General features: G+C 30.0%; 3 protein-coding genes and 1 long non-coding RNA gene across 9 annotated transcripts; 1 reads left to right on the plus strand and 3 right to left on the minus strand.

Annotated features, from left to right (window-relative positions):
- On the plus strand, positions 43-4,359 carry LOC109327115 (cyprosin-like). 6 transcript variants are annotated; one of them, XM_019560156.1, is made up of 15 exons: positions 61-155; positions 436-835; positions 933-993; positions 1,169-1,263; positions 1,534-1,646; positions 1,897-2,065; positions 2,151-2,190; positions 2,525-2,589; positions 2,686-2,799; positions 2,904-2,968; positions 3,058-3,214; positions 3,341-3,460; positions 3,935-4,023; positions 4,144-4,276; positions 4,307-4,339. In XM_019560156.1, the coding sequence occupies exons 2-14, from the start codon at positions 491-493 to the stop codon at positions 4,226-4,228; spliced, it is 1,518 nt and encodes a 505-aa protein (XP_019415701.1). In that variant the 5' UTR covers positions 61-155; positions 436-490; the 3' UTR covers positions 4,229-4,276; positions 4,307-4,339. The 6 variants fall into 6 exon arrangements, with proteins under 6 accessions (XP_019415704.1, XP_019415702.1, XP_019415701.1 ...); XM_019560159.1 differs by having other exon boundaries at positions 43-161; positions 487-835; positions 4,144-4,359; XM_019560157.1 differs by having other exon boundaries at positions 50-161; positions 469-835; positions 4,144-4,359.
- LOC109327118 lies at positions 1,774-10,821 on the minus strand. The gene is made up of 3 exons (XR_002105318.1): positions 10,809-10,821; positions 2,475-2,479; positions 1,774-1,876 (listed from the first exon to the last, which is right to left on the minus strand). It is a non-coding gene; the product is annotated as an uncharacterized LOC109327118 (long non-coding RNA).
- Positions 6,800-9,008, minus strand: LOC109327116 (zingipain-2-like). Its single transcript, XM_019560161.1, has 2 exons — positions 8,535-9,008; positions 6,800-7,415 (listed from the first exon to the last, which is right to left on the minus strand). Exons 1-2 carry the CDS (start codon positions 8,965-8,967, stop codon positions 6,826-6,828), a joined length of 1,023 nt encoding a protein of 340 aa, XP_019415706.1. The 5' UTR covers positions 8,968-9,008; the 3' UTR covers positions 6,800-6,825.
- LOC109327117 (macrodontain-1-like) lies at positions 13,192-15,659 on the minus strand. Its single transcript, XM_019560162.1, has 2 exons — positions 15,178-15,659; positions 13,192-13,806 (listed from the first exon to the last, which is right to left on the minus strand). Exons 1-2 carry the CDS (start codon positions 15,608-15,610, stop codon positions 13,238-13,240), a joined length of 1,002 nt encoding a protein of 333 aa, XP_019415707.1. The 5' UTR covers positions 15,611-15,659; the 3' UTR covers positions 13,192-13,237.

Below are 21,822 nucleotides of genomic sequence, written 5' to 3' on the forward strand. Positions count from 1 at the left end.
TACCAATAAATTAACTAATTATTGGTTTGAATGAATGAGATGATTATTCAAATACATTTTACCCCATGATGTGAACGGTTATAGAAGTTGTAGCTCTGTTCCTAAAGTATCCATGTCAGTCCAATAACTCTGCTTCTACCCTTCACAATCCTTATTTTGTGGTATGAATTTCTATTTGTCTCAAATACTATCAACAAAACGTTAATCTAGTGGTGTAATATAATAAGTCCTTATAGATCCCCAAATTGACCAAAATGTCATGACTTTTGGATTCCTGGGAGCGATAGTCACACATATCGAAATAGATTAGTTCATTAGTGATACTATTAATAAGACAAAAAAATACTTGTTACTTCTTTGACTTTACTATCCTCTTTATGTTTTGCTTCTTAAACTAATTGAAATGATTGTAGTCTATGTTTTGCTTCTATATTGTTTCTGATAAAACTTAAATTCCACATGTTAAAGCTGAACCACATGATTTAGGAGCATGAGTTTCAATTACAAGTATCTTCTGATTGTGTTGTGCTTATGGACATGGTTTGAATCCTTAGCTTTTACAATTTCTAATGATGGGTCAATGAGGGTTACTCTTAAAAGAAGGAACTTTGATACTCCAAGTCTTAGTGCTGCAAGAATCAAGGAAATTGTTCATCCCAAAGGTTTAAGGAGTATTGATAAAAATGATTCATCAGAAAATGTATTGTATCTTAAGAATTATGATGCACAATATTTTGGTGAAATTAGTATTGGTTCACCTCCACAATACTTTAATGTTGTGTTTGATACTGGAAGTTCAAATCTTTGGGTTCCATCTTCCAGATGCATTTTCTCAGTAAGTTAACCAATGATTTGATGCAATTAAGTATTCAATTCAATTTTTTTTATTTTTAGTCTTACCTTATGTTAAAATTAAATGTGACTATATGCAGATTTCTTGCTATTTTCATTCCAAATATAGATCAGGGATATCTAGCACCTATACCCAAATTGGTAACTTCAAATTAACTAGCATGACATTTAATCTTAAAATGAATTGATTTTCTTTTGAAGTTCTTTCGTTCGAATTAACAATACCATAATGTTCTATCATAAATCATGTTGTTGTTGTGTACTCAAAGTTCGGTATAATTTGCATGCTCAAAGTTGCTGTTTGGAAAATATCCAGGCACACCTTGCAAAATCCCTTATGGTGATGGGTCCATTTCTGGGTTCTTCAGCCAAGATAATGTAAAAGTTGGGGATATCATCATCAAAGATCAAGTCAGTACAATGTTTTTGTTTCATATTTTCAACCAGTACTGTGATTAGTTGAGTTTTATATCCTTCTTTGGTAGCACTGATCTGCTATCTCACAAAATATGTCATTTCATATGTCATCAGTTGTGATTGGTCAGAAAAAATACTTAATCGTTAAACTTTTAACTTAAATACATTTTTTCAACCAATAATAACAAGTGACACATGGTGTGACATATTTTTTGTGACAAAAGATGTTCTCCCGACTGATGGTTTGCTACTTTCATTCTCCAGGAATTTGCTGAAATTACATTGGAAGGATCTTCTGAACTTTTATCTCTACCTGTTGATGGGATACTTGGACTTGGGTTTCAGGATATTTCAATTGGAAAAGTCACACCAGTGTGGTATTAACTTAATTGCTTCATTTTCCCCTTGCATAATGTGCCAACAAGAGTGCGCGATTATTCATGTGGTGAAGAAAAAACAAGCTCTCTTTTCTTGAGTTTTTGATGCCTCAAATTCTCTGAACTCAACAACAACCAAGTTTTTATCCCACTAGGTGGGGTCTGCTACATAGGATCAAATGATATCATAATACTCTATTATAAATCACGTTCATTGACAAAATATTGAGCTCAAATTCTCTGACTACAGGTATAATATGATAGAACAAGGGTACATGCATCAAAAGGTTGTCTCTCTTTGGCTAAATCAAGATCCAATGGCAAATATAGGTGGTGAGATTGTGTTTGGTGGTATTGACATTAAGCACTTTAGAGGTGACCACACATATGTTCCAATTTCTCAGAAGGGTTATTGGCAGGTATATATATACTATATTTATATCTTCATCCTTAGCTCTTATCATCAACCATGTCATTATTAACTTTTGCTGTTTGCACCTCCAGATTGAGGTCGGGGATGTTCTCCTTGGAAACAATTCTACAGGTTATCGTAAATTTCTATTCGTCGCGATGTTTAATCTATCCGCCATGCGTTTTTCGTTGTTTCTTATTGTTAATGAAGAGATTAAAGCTGCTAAAGATAGCATAATATTAGGAGGTTATATATTGCTATTGTTTCCAGAAAAGCAATTCATCACAGCCATTGTACAGAATTAGAAGGGTACTCACATCAATGGATGATTTTCGATTTAACTCGCCCTCTTCGTTTCATAATGCTAGTGTTTTGACTGCCAACATGCACTATTGCCTCTTGGTACTTCTCCTCACATTACCTTAGAACTCTTTCACAATAGAAATTTGTGCAACAATTTTTACAGGGTTATGTGATGGTGGATGTGCTGCAATTGTGGACTCAGGAACGTCTTTAATTGCTGGTCCAACTGTATGATTTCGAACATTATATATACTTCGATTTTGACACATTATTTTGTTATCTTTTCTTTCTTTGGTTTCTTTTCTTACTAAATCTTGTTTGCAGACTATAGTGACTCAAATTAATCATGCCATTAGAGCAGAAGGATATGTGAGTTATGAGTGTAAAAACACTATCCATCACTATGGGGATTCGATATGGGAGTCCTTGATTTCTGGGGTTTGTTCTCAATCTTGCGTTCCCTCTTATACCTGCAACGAATATCCACAAGTTTTTTTGTCCCGAATTTGAACCATCCTTTTATGTATCTCATTATGTTGCAGTTAAATCCTGAAATTATATGTGTCAACATTGGGCTATGTTCACATAATGGATCTCATATAACAGAGTATAATTTTTCATTTACCGAATCTTGATTCTCATGAGATGTATTCATTTGTTTCAATTCTCTTAACAAAAATTTAACTTAACATGCAGTGATGTTATTGAAACAGTGGTGCATAATGAAGATCAGGATGAATCATCAACTACTGAGAGCCCCTTTTGTTCCTTTTGCAATATGATTGTTGTTTGGATCCAAACTCAGCTTAAGCAAAGTAATTTGAAGGATAAAATATTAAAATATGTGGATGAGGTAGTTGTAGTATACTCACAATCTTTACTTTTTGGTTATTATAATCACTTAGAGTTGAGTATTATAATCACTTTTTGGTTCTGATTATTTACTCACAATCTTTTTCTTAATTTCCTTGTGGATAAGCTGTGTGAGAGGCTTCCAAATCCAGTGAGAAAATCAGTTATAGACTGCAATAGTGTTTCAGCTATGCCACATATTGCTTTCACTATTGGAAACAAATCCTTTGCTCTCTCTCCAGAACAGGTATGGGTTTTGTGATCAAATTTTATTTTATGTGTACTCATCTTTTGTTTGTGTTGTTTTTATTTCACTTGTAAAGTGATCATACATAGTTTGTTGATATCAGATACCCGCCTCACCCGTAGGGCATTGGTATAATAGTGTAAGACCCCATTAGATTCCTAGATAGACCAAAAGATCAAAATTCGATTTCTGGGAGCAACACTTGTTGGGAGGGCCAACCATGCAGCTGAAAATGATTAGTTCCTTACCTATGGGACATTGGCTCATATTTGCTTCTATTCCTTAACAACAACAACCAAGCCTTTATCCCACAAGGTGGGATCGGCTACATAAATCGAATGATGTCATAATGTTCTATCATAAATCATATTCATTAACGAAACAATGATACTTAATATTTGTTTATTGCAATTCATATTTGGTTACTCTTTCTTATTCTTACATAGATACTTAAAATTCCCTTTTTGTTCTTAGTATATCCTAAGAGTTGGAGAAGGTTGTTCTGCTATCTGCTATGGAAGTTTTGTTGCTTTAGATGTGCCTACCCCTCAAGGTCCCCTATGGTAATGCATGCATACTTATAATATGGTTAATATATTTCTTGAATAAATTACTAATTCCTAAAATAACTTTCATACTTTCATTTTCTTTTATAGTTTATGACAGTGGTATTATGTGTGCAGGGTTCTTGGAAACAGTTTCTTAGGGGCATATCACACAGTGTTTGACTATGGCAATCAACTTATTGGATTTGCAGAAAGTGCATAATCATAGTTTGGTGCCATTTATATCAAATTCTTTATAAAGAAAATAAAATGGAGGTTTGTAATTATATGACTAATAATTGCAATCCCTAGGAATATCTAGTACTAGTGCTTGTTGTAACTTGCTGACAATTATTACATGATTTGTATTATTAATTTTGAAATAAATTCATTTAATTTTATGTCATTTAATAAATCACTCCTAATTATATCCCTATTATTTCCTAACTATTTTCAAGAAAATATTGCTTCTTAAAAAGACGAAATGAATAACATTTAATTAAAATAATATGACTAGTTTTATTATCATCAGTGGGAGAAAAAAGTTTAACTCTATATGCTTATATGGTACGCACGGTTAATATTACTAGTTTTATCTTACATAGATTTATTTAAGTGTGAATTTCCATATTCGATAGGAGGGGATGAGCGAAAGTGTTTGCAAGTGAAAAAACTCATGAAATCATTGTCTTAAGGTTTTGGTTCAAAACGTGGTATCTTACATGTGACTCTTACTCTTCCGATATTATAGAAACAATGGAACTCCATGATGGTTGAAGATTCTCTCTTCATGGTTAGGTCCAACAAGTGGTATCAGACTCAACAGTTCGACTTCGACATTATGGATTAAGGAGAGCAGACTTATAAGTGTGTGGTACCCATACTTAAAGGAGATATTGCTGAGTTTATTTAAGTGTGAAGTTTCACATTGGATATGAGGGGAGGTGTGAAAGAGTTTATAACTGAAAAAAGGCTTATGGAACTATTATCTTAAAATTTTGGTTGAAGACATGATATCTCACTTGTGGCTCTCTACTCTCTCCATACTCTGTTAACAATGAACCTCCTCGATAGTTGGAGGTTCCTCAATCACGTCAGATCGAAACAATTACAAATATAAGTTTTCACATAACCAAACTATTTTGTATCAAAATGTTTTTTTTCCAACTATATTGTTCAACAAACATGATAATATCTCTATTTGGTAAAAGAATGAGAAGAGGGTTAATATTTTTATCGTGCATTAAACAGTCTCCTAATTGTTTCACTTGATTTCCACCCATTGTTTCAATTATACATCAATATAAAATAATGATCAATACAATCAACAAAGTAGTGAACAAATTTAAGTATATAGTAATAATAATTGATAACCCAAGAAAATTTAAAAAATAATATAAACAATAACATACTTGGCATATAGAGATAGAAATAGATATATAGGTAAATATATTTGTTGAGGGTCCAATAATTGTAGGCACTATGTGCACACTTGCCACACACCATCATAAATCCACCGGTCTAAAACACAAAATATGATAGTAGTGTCAAGAAATTATGATATGAGTAAAAGACACAATGTCAATAATGGGTATACTCCACCTTGCTTTGAAAAACTCTTAACCATCTCTAATTTAAGTGCAATTTTGACGATATGAGGAATGTAAATGCATATTATTTACTTGATTAAGTTGATCATCTTATCTTAACTATTATGGTTTTTTAGCAACAAAGACAACCAAATAATATTATATAGTAAGATAGAAGATAAATTTCTTGGAATCACACTACTACATTTTTGATATACGACAACACTTTTAATTTCAACGGTTTTAAAACTGTGATCTTAAAGTATATTAGGTCACGATTTTCTATTTCATTCTCCTATTATTCATTTTTTTTTACATTTACATAGGCCACAATTGTAAAACTATTCTCGTAAAGAAATAGACAATGGTTATTTTTGTAATGGAGATAGACCACACTTAAAACCATTCTCAGTATATTTGACCACGGTTTTGCTACCCGTAGCCCTATAATTTATAAAAAAAAAACGTTTTCCTTTTGCAAAAACAAAATTATTGCAAAACCGTTCTCCTTTCTTTTATTCACAAAACCATTCTCCTATATCTTTATTAACAATATCATTCTCCTATATCTTTATTAACAATATCATTCTCCTATCTCTATTCATAACCCAGATATATGCTACTTCTACCCTCTCTCCTCCTCCTCCTACTTCGTTAACAAACCTAAATTCCTCTTCTCACTTGTTAAAAACTCTAGGTCTCAAGTTGCAAACTAAATTCATCTTCTCACTTTTTAAAAACCCTAAAGTCTCAATCATCTTGCTGCTAGCTGGGATTTGACCAAAACTAAAGATTATCACCAAACGTCATAAAGTCTTTGAAGTGCAATGGAGTGATTTTGTCAACAATACAATGGTGATTTTGTTATCTTGGTTGCTTTTGATTCTCCTTGTGGTTGATTAAAAAGAACATATTTAAAAAATTGACTTCTAATTCAATTGTCCAAGAGTTTAAAACATTTTAAATGAATTTATATTTTTCTTTAACATCTTTAATTATTAATTATTATTATATAGAATTATCATGTTATTTTCAAACTTTAACAGAATTATGTGTATTTTCTTATATTTTTTGTTTCTAAGTTGATGTTAATTATAAACTGTAATCAAATATTGTTGTCCCTCCTAAACATTGCATCGATCTATCAGGAACGGAATTAATTCAATAATGTGATTCATCACAATCACTTAGTAATTAGAATGACAAATCTCTAACTTGGTTTTGAAACAACCTAAATAGGATAACAAGCATCTATAGCAATCCCACAAAGACCATGTTTGTTATCAATCCCTCTTTGCAACCTCATATATCCACCCTCACCCCAACTCTCACCCCATGAATTCTTAATCAACCAATACCTTGTTCCATCACTTGTTCCATAACCAACTAAAGTTACTGCATGGTTTAGAGGATCACTATCACATGGCCCTTTAAATATCCCTCCTTTGTAAAATCCGAAATCTTTAGTGGCTGAAATCGAAACTGCGACCGGTTGTTTAGACACTGCACGAAGTAGTTGTTGTTCATCATTTGGAGGTACTTGTATGAAATTATTTATATGTCCTGAAGGTTTCTTGTCACGTTCACAAGTTCTACTACTACTACTGCTACTACTACTACCTCCTTTATATGGATAACTAGCTTCATCAGCTATACCATGTGTTTGTTTGATATATTTGAATGCATCTTGAAACAAACCACCACCACAACCTCCTGAAGTGCAATCTACTAGTTGTTGTGCTGATAATGAAACCAATTTGCCAGTTTTGATTTGGATGAAACCCTCTATAGCTCCTACAGCTGAAAATGCCCAGCAAGCTCCTGCAAATGGATTAGTGATATGGATTTAGAGTTTTAAATTACACCTCGTAACTGTAATTTTGGCCACAATATTATGATCTCTAAAAGACATTGTGACGATATTTTCCCTCAATTTTCCATATTTGAGATAAAGTGAACGTAATCGTAATGGTGATCTAAAACTATTCTCGTCATCCCTGACATTTTGTAGCCTTATGCGGTAAAAGAAAAATTGACCCTTAAATTTAACCATATGAAGCTTGAATATCAATGGTCAACAAAATAGAGGACTTAAAACAATGTATATCAAATAGATCAATTATGTAATATTTGTATCATAAATTTTAAACCAAATAGTTCTCATACAAATCGTGAAAACTAATATACATTTTCTTTTTAGATTTGATTATTGTTACTTATGGGAAACTTAATTTCAATATATTTTTATGGGTTCATATTCTTATTGTGCATTAAATAGTCTCATATCACTTCAAATCTACCCATTATTTCAATTATACAACATTATAAAATATTGATCAAAGCAACTATCAAAGTATATAGTAATAATAATTGATAACACGAGAAAATTTAGAAAAATAATATAACAATAACATAAAAATAGTTATATAGGTAAATATAATTTTTGGGCCCCAATAATTTTAGGCACTGTGTGCACACTTACGGCACACCATGATAGGCCGACCTATCTAAAACACAAGGTATGATAGTACTATCAAGAAATTATGATTTCAGTAAAAGATTTTCTTTGGCTTGATATGTAACTATATATATCTCATGCTAGCTCATTCATATGAATTTTTCCAGTTACTATTGTTTTTATTAATATCCTAACAAGTATAGTTCATGTAATATACGAAAAGACTTTTAATTTTGTACAGAAATGAGCACAATTCAAAATATTGGTGGTAACATGCAGATTAAAGTATAGAAATCTTTAGTCATTTCAAGGAATGCAAGCTCTTTAGAAATATCAAATTAGAAGCAACCTTTATCAAGAGAAATATGATTTGCAATCAAAGAAAGAAGAGAGTAATAATACAGTTTAAATTTTTTATGAAAAAAAACTTGATTATGAATTATGCAAAAATATGATGTAACAATACCTTTATATATACTTACCACATCGACCTTGCAATTTAACATTGGTTACAGCCCCTTTCTGTCTCCAATCTATGCTTGCTGGAATATGATATACCTTTAAGGGTTTTACATAAGAAGAAAATGATGTTTGTCTTGAAATATTGAGACCTGTATATGAAGCAAGAAACTCATCTGTGGTTAGATCAGAAAATTTGTTTAAACCCAACTTATAACTGTTATTGGCATTATTGTTGAATTTCTCTATGTATTCCAAGTTCTCCATGAATATCTTCAACCTTTTCTCCTTCTCAGTGTCATTTTCATAGGAGCGTTCATATTGAGACATCCACTGCTCATGTATTTTAGCAATGGATGAATCTTGCAATGTTTGAGACATTGCTGAATATGAATATAAACATATAATAACACAAACATAGAAAATAAGCTGCTTCATTTCAATTGCAATAATCATTTTTTACAAATACTATGCAATGTCTTTTATTGATTCTTCATATGTGAGAAGTAACTAAGGATTATGGTGAGTAGTAGCAGATGTGGGTAGTACTTAGTGATGTTCTAGTACCTATTTATAGTATTCAAAAAATATTATACAATGACATATTTCGTGACAAACAGATAATCATTATTGTGTTGAATTATTTTTTATGGTTGAAAATATGTCATTTAAGAAATTTCATAATTATTTCTCCACAACAAATATTCAGCTACTTTTTGTGTATGTTTTATTTGAGTCCAATCAATTTGTTCTAAGTTTTGGTATGATAAATCTGATTAAATTTGAATTGTTTTATCCTATGATTTTTGTTCAATTGGTTTGGTGATGATTGATAATTAACTTGAGACTTATATCATTCATTTGCATAACACGACTGAATTTGCTTCTTTGGAAGTGAAAGATACATTTTTACCCATTAGTTTATCTGATTTTAAAGTTAGCAATGCTTTTACATGTTATCAGAACAAACAAAAGAGTCTTTTTAACTACATAGATTGAAGAAAATATATTGAGAATCGAATGGAAGATACATGGATGAATGATTATTCAATGACTTATATTGAGCAAGAAATATTAAATAATATTGGCGAGTTGATCATTCAATGATTTCAGATTATGAAGTCGTGTAGAAATCAATTACGAAATATGTTATTTATTTGATTAAATTATAAACTTTTTGTGATTTTGACAATTATATTTTCAACTTTTTATATATGATTATATTTATTTATTTTAATTTTGATTAGATATATATTTTTATCATGCAAGTTCCCGTGCTTGTCGTGGTGAACTAGAGATTTGTTGTGGCAATTCCTGCGCTTGCCATGATGAACCAGAGATTTGTTGAGGCAGTTCACACGCTTGCCGTGATGAACCATGGATTTGTTAAGGCAGTTCTCGTGTTGTCATAATGAAGGTTTTAGTGTGTCTAGTAAAATCACTTGCGGAACGTGATATTTCCGCACCAACTGTTTATGCCGATATGATGTAAAAATGCATGTTGGAATGTATTGTTATATGCTGTGCAAAGTTTTGTTTGTTTTTGTGTGCTTATCATCTCAAGTCGCCTTTGTAGGTTTTAGAATTAGGACCACTCACCTTCTTCCAGGTTGTTTTTTATTTTCTTTATTTTCTTTTTTGTGAACACCCTCGATGTGGTGACTTGAATTGATAGAAAGTAGAAGACATATGTGAGTCGTTAATGAAGGTGTCTTTGAAGATGATAACTTAAAACTTTTCTCCTTATTTGAGGCATTTTGACTTATTTTGATCGAATCAATTTGAAGTCATGAAAAGTCACTTCACTACTGCCCCAATTTTTGGCTTTTTTATCAACTTTCACAACAAAATGAGATCAACTCCAAAAATTGCCTCAGTTTGGGCTTCTTGTGACTTTTCACTCCCCCAGTGTGAGATAATTTGAGTCATTCTTCAATTCAAAATGATTTGATAAACTTGGATTGTAAGGCTTTAGACCATGAATCATCTTAAAACTTGCCCCAATTTGAGAGGCTTCCAATTTGGTCTTTGTAATGTTTACCATGAAGGTTTTAAACCTCCATTGTTTAAGAATGTTAATTGTGGAGATTTTCAACCTCCACAACTTGAAATAACATATAGAGACCTACTAGAAGAGGTAACTATTATATGTTTCTAGGGGATTTCAACCTCAATTTAATTTCATAATTTTGACAACTTTAATCGCATTAATTTATAATTATTTAAATATACGATACTAAATGTAAATGTTCTTAACAATAATAAAATTTCATTGCAAATAATCAAGGTAGTATAACATAATTGAAAGAGTTATAATATATCATTTATTATAAATCTAAATACACTATAAATCTCAAAAAACTAAAAATAGTCTCATATGACACTTTAAAAACAAAATACATAACGAAAATCCTAAATGTTGCTAGCTCTAAATAATCCTCTTGAACCCAAATGTATGTGTATCAAGAATACTTGCATCATATATATATATATATATATATATATATAGCTGAAATTTCGTATAGTAGAAGCATAGAAAATAACAAAGGCAAAGAAAATAGTTGAAGGATATTAACCTCTAATTAGTGATGATGCTGGAGACTGAATGAGTGATGGAGAGGGAGTGAGGGAGGAAGACAAGAGAATAAGGAAAATAAGGGAATTAGGAAGCAACAATAGGATAAAAATTAGAAAATAAGGAAATTGGTTATGTTTATTATTATATATATATATAAAAGAACGTTTTCAGGTACCTACATGCTTAGGTATTACATTATCCACACCCACCATTCAATAGCAAGTCTATAAAATACCCAGCCCCAAGTACCTATGATTCTAAAAACACAGACCCAAACCCAACATGTTGTTGGTATTTTCTGCGGTTACCCACTAATTTGGGTATCTATTGTCATCCCTATGTATATAAGTAGGTGAACCTATAAATTTATGTCTTAATGTTTTTAGTCAATATATGGTATGAAACCCACTTATATGTTTCTTTCACTTAGCGTAGAGGTGTCAAAATGAGCCGGTCTGGGCGGACTGACCCGTTAAAGCTCGAAAATTTGTACGGCTTTGGTATCATATTAGTTACTTTTTATTGAATGCGAGCTTTTTAGCCCGACCAAACTGGGCTATATTAAAACAGACTTGGGTGGGGCTTACCTGTGCGGGTTCAGACTACTCGTTTTTTCCTATTTTTTAATCTTTTTTAGGACATTTGGTAATAAGCATTATGCGAAAACTTACGAAACAACTTATAATATAAAATAGATAATAAATATTGTGTTATGAACTTTGAATAAAAAATAGAGTAATGTCTAAACATAAATATTTGTAAATTACAATAATGTTATAAAGTTAAACACTATATAGTTTTTCCTATTTTGTAGAATATCCTTTTAAGTCCAGTAACAAAATAATGTATCAAATCAGATGCGAAGACATTAAACCATATAAATTTTCATTTTCATTTTTTAATTGTGTATTTAATTAGATTTAATTTCTACAATAAAATCATTATGAAGAAAATAATGTTTACAACAAAACTAAATGACAACATAATTGTTTATCATACGAAACTCCACACAATCATATTTAATATAATAGTTTACAATGAAATATAATATTTTTGATAGTGTCCAAAGGCTTATATATTAAAGTGAAGTTACAAATTATATTACTGTAAGTAGTGAAAATCTAATAAAAATGAGAGATTTAATAAAAGAGTTATGTTAAAAATTGTATATGTGGACTTGACCATCTTAACTCAAACATCATATCAATAAATTTGGTTGCGTTGAGCATAACAAGTATGTTAAAAACATTATACATTAATATCAAATTATATATAAATTTAAATAAATAGTTTTTAGTATTATGCGGGTTGGCCCGCGACAACCCGCAGTCCGCTTAGGGCGGTTTTGGGCTATAATTTGAGTGCATAATTTTTTCTGGACATTTTAGCCCAAACCGATTTAGCCATAACTCAATGTGATTGAGCTCGAACCCGTCCGGGTAGCCTGTTTTAACACCTATAACTTAGCCCATGAAAAAATAATTTAATCCATAGATGAAAATCTCCTGATAAGGGTGACTATAGCTGTGGTTTCTTTCCCACCAATAGTTTTCTAGCGATGCATTTTTCTTCCATAGATGAATTATATTAATAATAATTATTTTCTTATTGACAATCATTTAGATAAGTGATATTTATTTTTGTAGAGCTTGACCTTATTTATGATTTTGTTCATTTATTTTATATGAATTTATTTATAATGTATGTTTATCTTATTAGTGATTATTTATATCCTAACAACTTTTGTTTATATGATTTACTTCACACTGCTCAAAACGATTGTCTAGCAATATAACATTATCCACCTTATCATTCTGCAGTTACTTTCGTACCATATTTTTCAATTCATACATACTTAAAAATTCAAATATATATTTCTTTCCTTTTTATTTATAAAACTATTACTTAATCTATTTAAAAAGATATAAAGATAGAGAGACAAAAGAAGAGTTCATCCAGAAACACAAACCCATCATTAAGATAATAGAAGAGGGTAAACATATGAAACTTCAGTCTTATCCTCATAAACATAATATTATTTGTAAGATTGAAAACTTATGACTTAAACGGAATGAAATTATTTGAATAAAGTGATTAATCAGAATCACTTATTAATTAGAAACTTATACAACCCATGATAAGAAATCTCTAAATAGGATAAGCAGGCCACATAGCAATGCCACAAAGACCACGTTTATCATCAATCCCTCTTTGCAATCTCATGTATCCACCTTCACCCCAATTCTCACCCCATGAATTCTTAATCAACCAATACCTTTTTCCTTCTTTACTTGCTCCATAACCAACTACAGTAACAGCATGAATTAGATTAATTCCACAAGGTCCTTCAAATATCCCTTGTTTGTATGCTGCGAAATTTTGATTTACTGAAATGGCAGCTGCTACGGGTTGTTTTGAAACTGCACGAAGTAGTTGTTGTTCATCATTTGGAGGTACTACTATGAAACGAGATATTTGACCTGAAACTTTCTTGTCATGTTGACAAGTACCAGAACTTGCTTTATAAGGATAACTAGTTTCATCAGCTATACCATGTGTTTGTATGATATATTTGTATGCATCTATAATGTAAGCACCATTACAACCTCTTGAAGTGCAATCCACTAGTTGTTGCTCAGATAATGAAACCAAATTGCCACTTTTGATTTTTATATAACCTTCTACAGCTCCTAAAGCTGCAAATGCCCAACAAGCTCCTGCAAATTGATTAATCATATGAATTTAGGGTTTTAAATTATAACATGCAACCCTAATTTTGGCTATAATATTTTAGAAATGTAAATTATAGTAGTGAAAATAGAAGTGGAGAAGCTTTGGAGCTACACAACTTAGAATAATTTGCTTCTTATTTGGATGCTTTACAAATGAAGGGTGAGTGCCTATTTATAAGCTTTCTACAACACTTGTGAATTTCTAGATGTTTCCATAAATATCTAGTATATATTTATCTCAAGATTTCTAGATACTTCTTTAATTATAATACTCAATGCCTATAATAGAATATACTAGAAGCTCAGGAGAATTCTAGATACTATGATACAATCATCACTACTTGTTTCTACACAAATGTGGAAGCTTCTAAAAAATGTGCATCAATATTTTATCAGTAACCACAACGGTGATCTACAAATAGTACAGTCTCTAACATTTTGTAGGCATCACGCCCTAAAAACATTTGTGCCCGTGATCTAACTATTTGAAGCTTGATTATCAATTTCAACAAAATAGAACACTTAAAACAAATTGAGAAGATAAAAAAATATATACACATTATATATCAAATAAATTAATTATGTATTTGTATAGTAAATTTTTAACAAAATAGACCTTATATAAATTGTGAAAATATAAGATACATTTTCTTTTCGAATTTGATTATTGTTAATTATTGGGGGACTTGATTCAAATATATTTTGATGGGATCACACTCTTATTGAGTATTACACATACTCATAATTTTCTCATTTTAGATTTGACCATTATTTCAATTATACATAAATTATAAAACATTATGAAATAATGATCAATGCAACCAACAAAGTAATGAACAAAATTAAGTGTATAATAAAATTAATGGATAAAACAAGAAAATATTTAAAATAAGAAAAACAGTAACATAGTTGTCATATACAGATAAAATTAGTTAAATAGGTAAAAATAATTTGGGCCTGCAGTAATTCCAGGCCATGTGTGCACACTTGCCACATATATCTTTCTAGCTCATTCATATCAAATTTTCCAGTTATTTTTATTTTTAATAAAATCCTAATAAGTATAGTTCATGTAATATATGAAAAGACTTTTAATTTTGTATAGAAATGAGCACAATTCAAAATATTGGTGGTAACATGAAGATTAAAGTATAGGAATCTTTTAGCCATTTCAAGGGATGCAAGTTCTTTAGAATGTTTACCTGAATATAAGATTAAAAGCAACCTTTATCAAGAGAAATATGATTTGCAATCAAAGAAAGAAGAGAGTAATGATACAGTTTAAATTTTTATGAAAGAAAACTTGACTATGAATTATGCAAAAATATGATGTAAATATATATAAAAGTAACTTACCACATTGACCTTGTGATTTAACATTGGTTACAGCCCCTTTCTGTCTCCAATCTATGCTTGCTGGAATATGATATTCCTTTGAGGGTTCTACATCATAAGAAAATGATGTTTGTCTTGAAATATTGAGACCTGTATATGAAGAAATAAACTCATCTGTGGTTAGATCAGAAAATTTGTTTAAACCCAACTTATAACTGTTATTGGCATTATTGTTGAATTTCTCTATGTATTCCAAGTTCTCCATGAATATCTTCAACCGTTTCTCCTTCTCAGTGTCATTTTCATAGGAGCGTTCATATTGAGACATCCATTGCTCATGTATTTTAGCAATGGATGAATCTTGCAATGTTTGAGACATTGCTGAATATGAATATAAACATATAATAACACAAACATAGAAAATAAGCTGCTTCATTTCAATTGCAATAATCATTTTTTACAAATACTATGCAATGTCTTTTATTGATTCTTATTATGTGAGGAGTAACTAAGGATTATGCTGAGTAGGAGCAGATGTGGGTAGTACTTAGTGATGTTCTAGTACCTATTTATAGTATTCTTCATTTTTCCAAAAAAAATATTATACAATGACATGACATACTTCGTGTCAAACAGATAATCGTTATTATGTTAAATTATTTTTTACTGTTGAAAATATGTCATTTAAGGAATTTCATAATCATTTCTCTACCACAAATATTCAGCTACTTTTTGTGTATGTTTTATTTGAGTCCAATCAATTAATAATCGTTATTGTGTTGAATTACTTTTTACTATTGAAAATATGTCATTTAAGGAATTTCATAATTATTTCTCCACGACAAATATTCAGCTACTTTTTGTGTATGTTTTATTTGAGTCCAATCAATTAATAATCATTATTGTGTTGAATTATTTTTTACTGTTGAAAATATGTCATTTAAGGAATTTCATAATTATTTCTCCACGACAAATATTCAGCTACTTTTTGTGTATGTTTTATTTGAGTCCAATCAATTTGTTCTAAGTTTTGGTATGATAAATCTGATTAAATTTGAATTGTTTTATCATATGATTTTTGTTCAATTGGTTTCGTGATGATTGATAATCAACTTGAGACTTATATCATTGATTTGTGTAACACAACTGAATTTGCTTCTTTGGAAGTGAAAGATACATTTTTACCCATTAGTTTATCTGATTTTAAAGTTAGCAATGCTTTTACATGTTGTCAGAACAAACAAAAAGAGTCTTTTTAACTACATAGATTGAAGAAAATATATTGCGAATCGAATGAGAGATACATGGATGAATGATTATTCAATGACTTATATTGAGGAAGAAGTATTAAATAATATTGGCGAATTGATCATTCAATGATTTCAGATTATGAAGTCGTGTAGAAATCAATTACGAAATATGTTATTTATTTGATTAAATTATAAACTTTTTGTGATTTTGATAATAATATTTTCAATTTTTATATATGATTATATTTATTTATTTTAATTTTGATTAGATACATATTTTTATCCTGCAAGTTTTGTGTGTATCAATTTGATACCATAAAAATAAAATAAAAATTAAAATGTTTCCAAAATATATCAAATGTTGGTCAAGCTGATTCTTTAGTATTTTATGACCTCGTATAGAGACTATTTTGACTCATATTTATAATCTTTAACTATTAGTTTGAATTTTACTTATCCGGACACATACATAATTTTTTAAGGAACAAAGTGAATATTTAATCTCTAATATATATAAGGGTACATATAAATTTTCAAGTTTAATTATATACTTATATATTATATAATCAATATATATAAATATTTATTACATAAATAACAAACATATGAATATATATAAAAGTATTTCAGTATAACTTAATCACTAAAATTCAATAATGAAGAAATAAAAAATATATTATATAATCTGAAAATAGTAAAATAGTCTATTATATTTTATTTATTAGATAGTAATGATTATTTAATAGGCAGTAATGATTTTTTAGAGAATATTATTAATTCAATAGATATACATTTAATATCTAAAACAATTCCTATTAAATGTATTATACAATTCCATATTAAATTAAGTAATCAATAAATTTATATCTTCTTTTGCTGATTAAAATTAATAAGGTAAATTTTTGCATAAAAATTGATATGTTATCAATATTAAATGATTTATAAAAATTTACTATATCATAGAATTTTTATTATAAAACTTGATAAAGGTAATATGTAATCGCATAATCTATTTCATAATTGTAAAATCACTATGAGATTGTTAGGTATCAGTGGCAGAATACATCTAGAAGGGGATTGATAGATGTGGCGGAGCTCAAGTTCCACTTTTTAGGTTTTTATGCACTTACTGAAAAAATGTCTAGTTAACCGATTAAGCACTGTTCATAATCGATTAACCAGTAACAGAACTAGAATAATCAGAACAACAACTTGCACAGTTATTAACCAACACACAAACAGATATACAACAAATACTTTTATGCAAGATTAACAAGAACATAGCAAGGAACAAGCATGCAAAATATTAGCTCCAAACTCGTATTAAACACATCTTGAGCCCTCGGCATGTTGATTGTTGAGACATCTTCAAGCTTTAATTAACTCATTGTCTTTATCAAAATATAGGCAAAACATTGCTAATGCAATCCTTGACGCTTTACACTCTCAGAGGTCAAATAAAATAGTAGTATTAAAAACAATATCAATATATATATATAAGAGAATATGATCTATAATTTTTATAAGAACCATATAAATTGCAGAAGGTAAAAAAATATATATAAAGGAAGTTAAAAAACAATTTTAATTAAATATATTTTATATAATCAATTATATAAAAATAATTATTATATAAATAATAAAAAATATAAAGAAAAACTATAGTATTCAATCACTAAAATTCAATAATAAAAAATAAAAATATATATTATATATTCTAAAACTAATAAAGTATTATAATATATATATTATTTGTTAAACAGATTAATATAATATATTGTTTGGTGTTACTAAAATTTAACAATGAAAATACAAAAAATTAATTATATATTCTAAAACTAATAAAATATTATAATATATGTGCTATACCTACGAGATAGGGATAGAGAAATAGGAAAATACTGAATTGAATTCATTTAGTTGACTCATATTTGAGTTTGATGGTATAAATTATCCCAAACTTCTATCAAAAAATATATAAATATGTCATGTAAATACAAATCTAATCAGCCCAAATAACTTTTTTTTTCCGCTGATGATCAGCCAAAATAACTGAAGCCAATGAAAAGTGGCATGATATAAACCTTTTTCTTAGACAGAATATTTAACTGATTTTAAACCATCTTAATATTATTGTACTGCCTAAGGATAGGTGAAAAGATCTTTACAAATCAATCACAGAAGATATTTGATATCGAATCTCCATATCATTTTTATGATACGATTGTAATTTTTATCTTACTCATATTGGGATAAAATCAATTTGATATGATTTTTGTTTTTCATAATGCAATCTCTAATTTGAATTTTGAGTCCTTAAAGAGTTACTTATTATCAAGTTGATTCATGCAACTTAATCAAATTGATATGTTACTATTCAAATATATATTTCAAATGTTTAATTTATTTATTAATCCAATCAAATCTTTAATTCATTCCTTTTTTATTATTCTTTCTTAATGAATATTATATTTTTTAGAATAACTTTGAAAAATCATTTTTAGGGTATTGAGTTATTTTTATTTAAGAAAAAGGTTTTGGGCTTTTTCTAGGCCGGACAAAAATGAGTGTTCACAGTTGCTCCTATTTACTTGTTGCTTACTTGATAGCATGCAAGCCGAGGTTTAAGAGATATCATGGTAGGTAACTAGTAAATAAATGAACGCTATTTTGTCGAGGCTCAAAAAAAGGCCCTAGGGAAGGTACTAAATTTTGATGATGTAGATCGATGTTCTGCTAGTGGACTAGGGATTTGGTGAGGCAGTTCTCGCGCTTGCCATGATGAACCAGGGTTTTGTTGAGGTAGTTCCCGACCTTGTCTTGATGGACCCGAGATTTGTTGAAGCAGCTCCCGCATTTGCCGTGATAGACCAGGATTTGTTGAGGCAGTTCCCGTGCTTGCCGTGATGGACCAACGATTTGTTGATGTAGTTACCGCGCTTGCCATGATGGACCAGGTATTTTTTTGAGGCAGTTCATGCGCTTGTCGTGATGGACCAGGGATTTGTTAAGGCAATTCCCGCGCTTGCTGTGTGGACTAGGGATTTGTTGATGCAGTTCCCGCGCTTGCCGTGATGGACTAGGAATTTGTTGAGGCAGTTCCCGTGCTTGCCGTGATGGACCATGGATTTGTTTAGGCACTTCCCGTGCTTGTCATGATGGACTAGGGATTTGTTGAGGCAGTTCTGCGCTTGCCGTTATGGAGCAAGGATTTGTTGAGGCAATTCTCGCGCTTGCCGTGATGGACCAAGTATTTGTTGAGGTAGTTCCCGTGCTTGTCGTGGTGAACCAGGGATTTGTTGTGGCAATTCCTGCGCTTGCCATGATGAACCAGAGATTTATTGAGGCAGTTCACGCGTTTGCCATGATGAACCAGGGGTTTGTTGTGGCAGTTCACGTGCTTGCCGTGATGAACCATGAATTTGCTAAGGCAATTCTCGTGTTGCCGTAATGAAGGTTTTAGTGTGTCTAGTAAAATCACTTGCGGAACGTGATATTTCTGCACCGACTGTTTATGCCGATATGATGTAAAAAATGCATGTTGGAATGTATTGTTATGTGTTGTGCAAAGTTTTGTTTTTTTTTTGTGCTTATTGGAAGAACCTACACACATAGGTTTGAATATTTGGTTATATGCAATGCATTGTTTTGTTTTGTTTGTTGTGCTGATTGAAAGAACAATATGAAGACATATGTTTGAATGCATGATTAAATGCAATGCAATATTTTGTTTGTGTGTTTGTTTGTTTGTGTTATTTGGAAGAATAATGTGAAGATGCATGTTTGAATGCTTATTATATGCAATGAATGATTATGTAATGTTTTTTTGGTTTGTGCTACAATAATTAGTGTATAAATGTGTCTATATGCTATAAGTTTATGTTACTTATTTTATTGGTAAAAAAATATGATTTCTTAATTTAATTATCAATTATTTAAATCAAACAAAAAAGTAATTTGAGTTAAAAATATTGATACAGTGGTGGTACATAGAGGACAACAAATGTTTACTCCTGTTATATATGATTTGATATTGTTTTGTCACATGAAAGGTGACATCCATCACTTATAATTGGTTAAAAAAATTCTATTATTAAATTTTTGAGTTAAATAATTTTACTTTTTATCTATAAAAATTGTCACACAAGGGTGACACCGTTTTGTGGGTAAAGAACTTTTGTATCTTAAATATATGAATCATAACTTATATTTTTAGGCACAGTCTAAAACCATAGTAAATTTATTTAGTAAACCCATCTGAAGTAAATTTATTTAGCCATACACCAACCACATTACTTCAATCAGTTGAGAGAACATCATCACATTGAGGGACAAAGATCTATTATCCCAAATGATATATTAAATTATATACTGGAACAATAAAATTGAAAGAAAATAAAAAAATAATAAACATTTAATTTTTAACTGACATCGTGTGTTTTTTATTGGTTAGAAGTTCACTAAATTTCAAGATGCAAATTGGTGTTGAGAATGAGTGACTCGGGTAGCATAGTGTCTAGCAATGAAATCAGAAGCTTTCCTATCAATACCAGGCTCTGCAATCCAATATCCTCTATCTTCATCACTTGCAAATATCCTTCTTCCATTCTCACTTCCTTCATCATATCTATTTCCACTTGAGAAACATGCCTTCAATAACCTGAATAATCCCATTGTGATAAATCTTATTATGATATATATGAACACTCTAAAGGGTACTTGAGAGCTCTAAGATATTGTGTACCTTGGTTATAATATAAGTAACATGATGGAGTTGCATGTATTTATATAGTGGCAAATTGATAAAGATGCCTTCTCTTTCTTATATAAATAATGCCTGCCGAATGAGAATAATGCTTATACTATATTCCCAATTTTGTTAAATCTTAATGTCACTTTTTAATGGGGGTGAATATATATATATAGTCATGCAAAAATTAAGCTTGTATATGTGAAAAGGTTTACATGGACATTATTTTATTTTCTCTAAGACCCTTAGTATTTAGAAATTGTATTAAATTCATATTAATGTTGTCAATCAAGAATATTTATTATGATTAAATTTGAAGTCTTCATTTTTCCTTCATTTTCCTTTTTTTGAGTCATTCCTTGTAATACAAGAAGAAAGAGGGGTAAGGTAAAAAAATTAAACAAGACAAAAAAATCAATAAAAAAGATAGAATTCTGGTTCTTGTCATGATTGAAAGAAAGTAATGAAGTTCCATCATGTTCCTATATAGTTATCTTATAGATATAGCTGAAATATTCTTGTAACGTTTATCTTATGATTAACACTCTAGACACACAATGGCATTGGTTTGACTAATCACTAATAACAAGCTCATAGTAAGTTGAAATAAATTTTTTTTTTCTTTATGAAGTGATAATATTCTCTTGTTGTCTTGAAAAAAGATTC

The sequence above is a fragment of the Lupinus angustifolius genome, chromosome LG14 (assembly GCF_001865875.1).
Source record: "Lupinus angustifolius cultivar Tanjil chromosome LG14, LupAngTanjil_v1.0, whole genome shotgun sequence".
Lineage (NCBI taxonomy): Eukaryota > Viridiplantae > Streptophyta > Magnoliopsida > Fabales > Fabaceae > Lupinus > Lupinus angustifolius.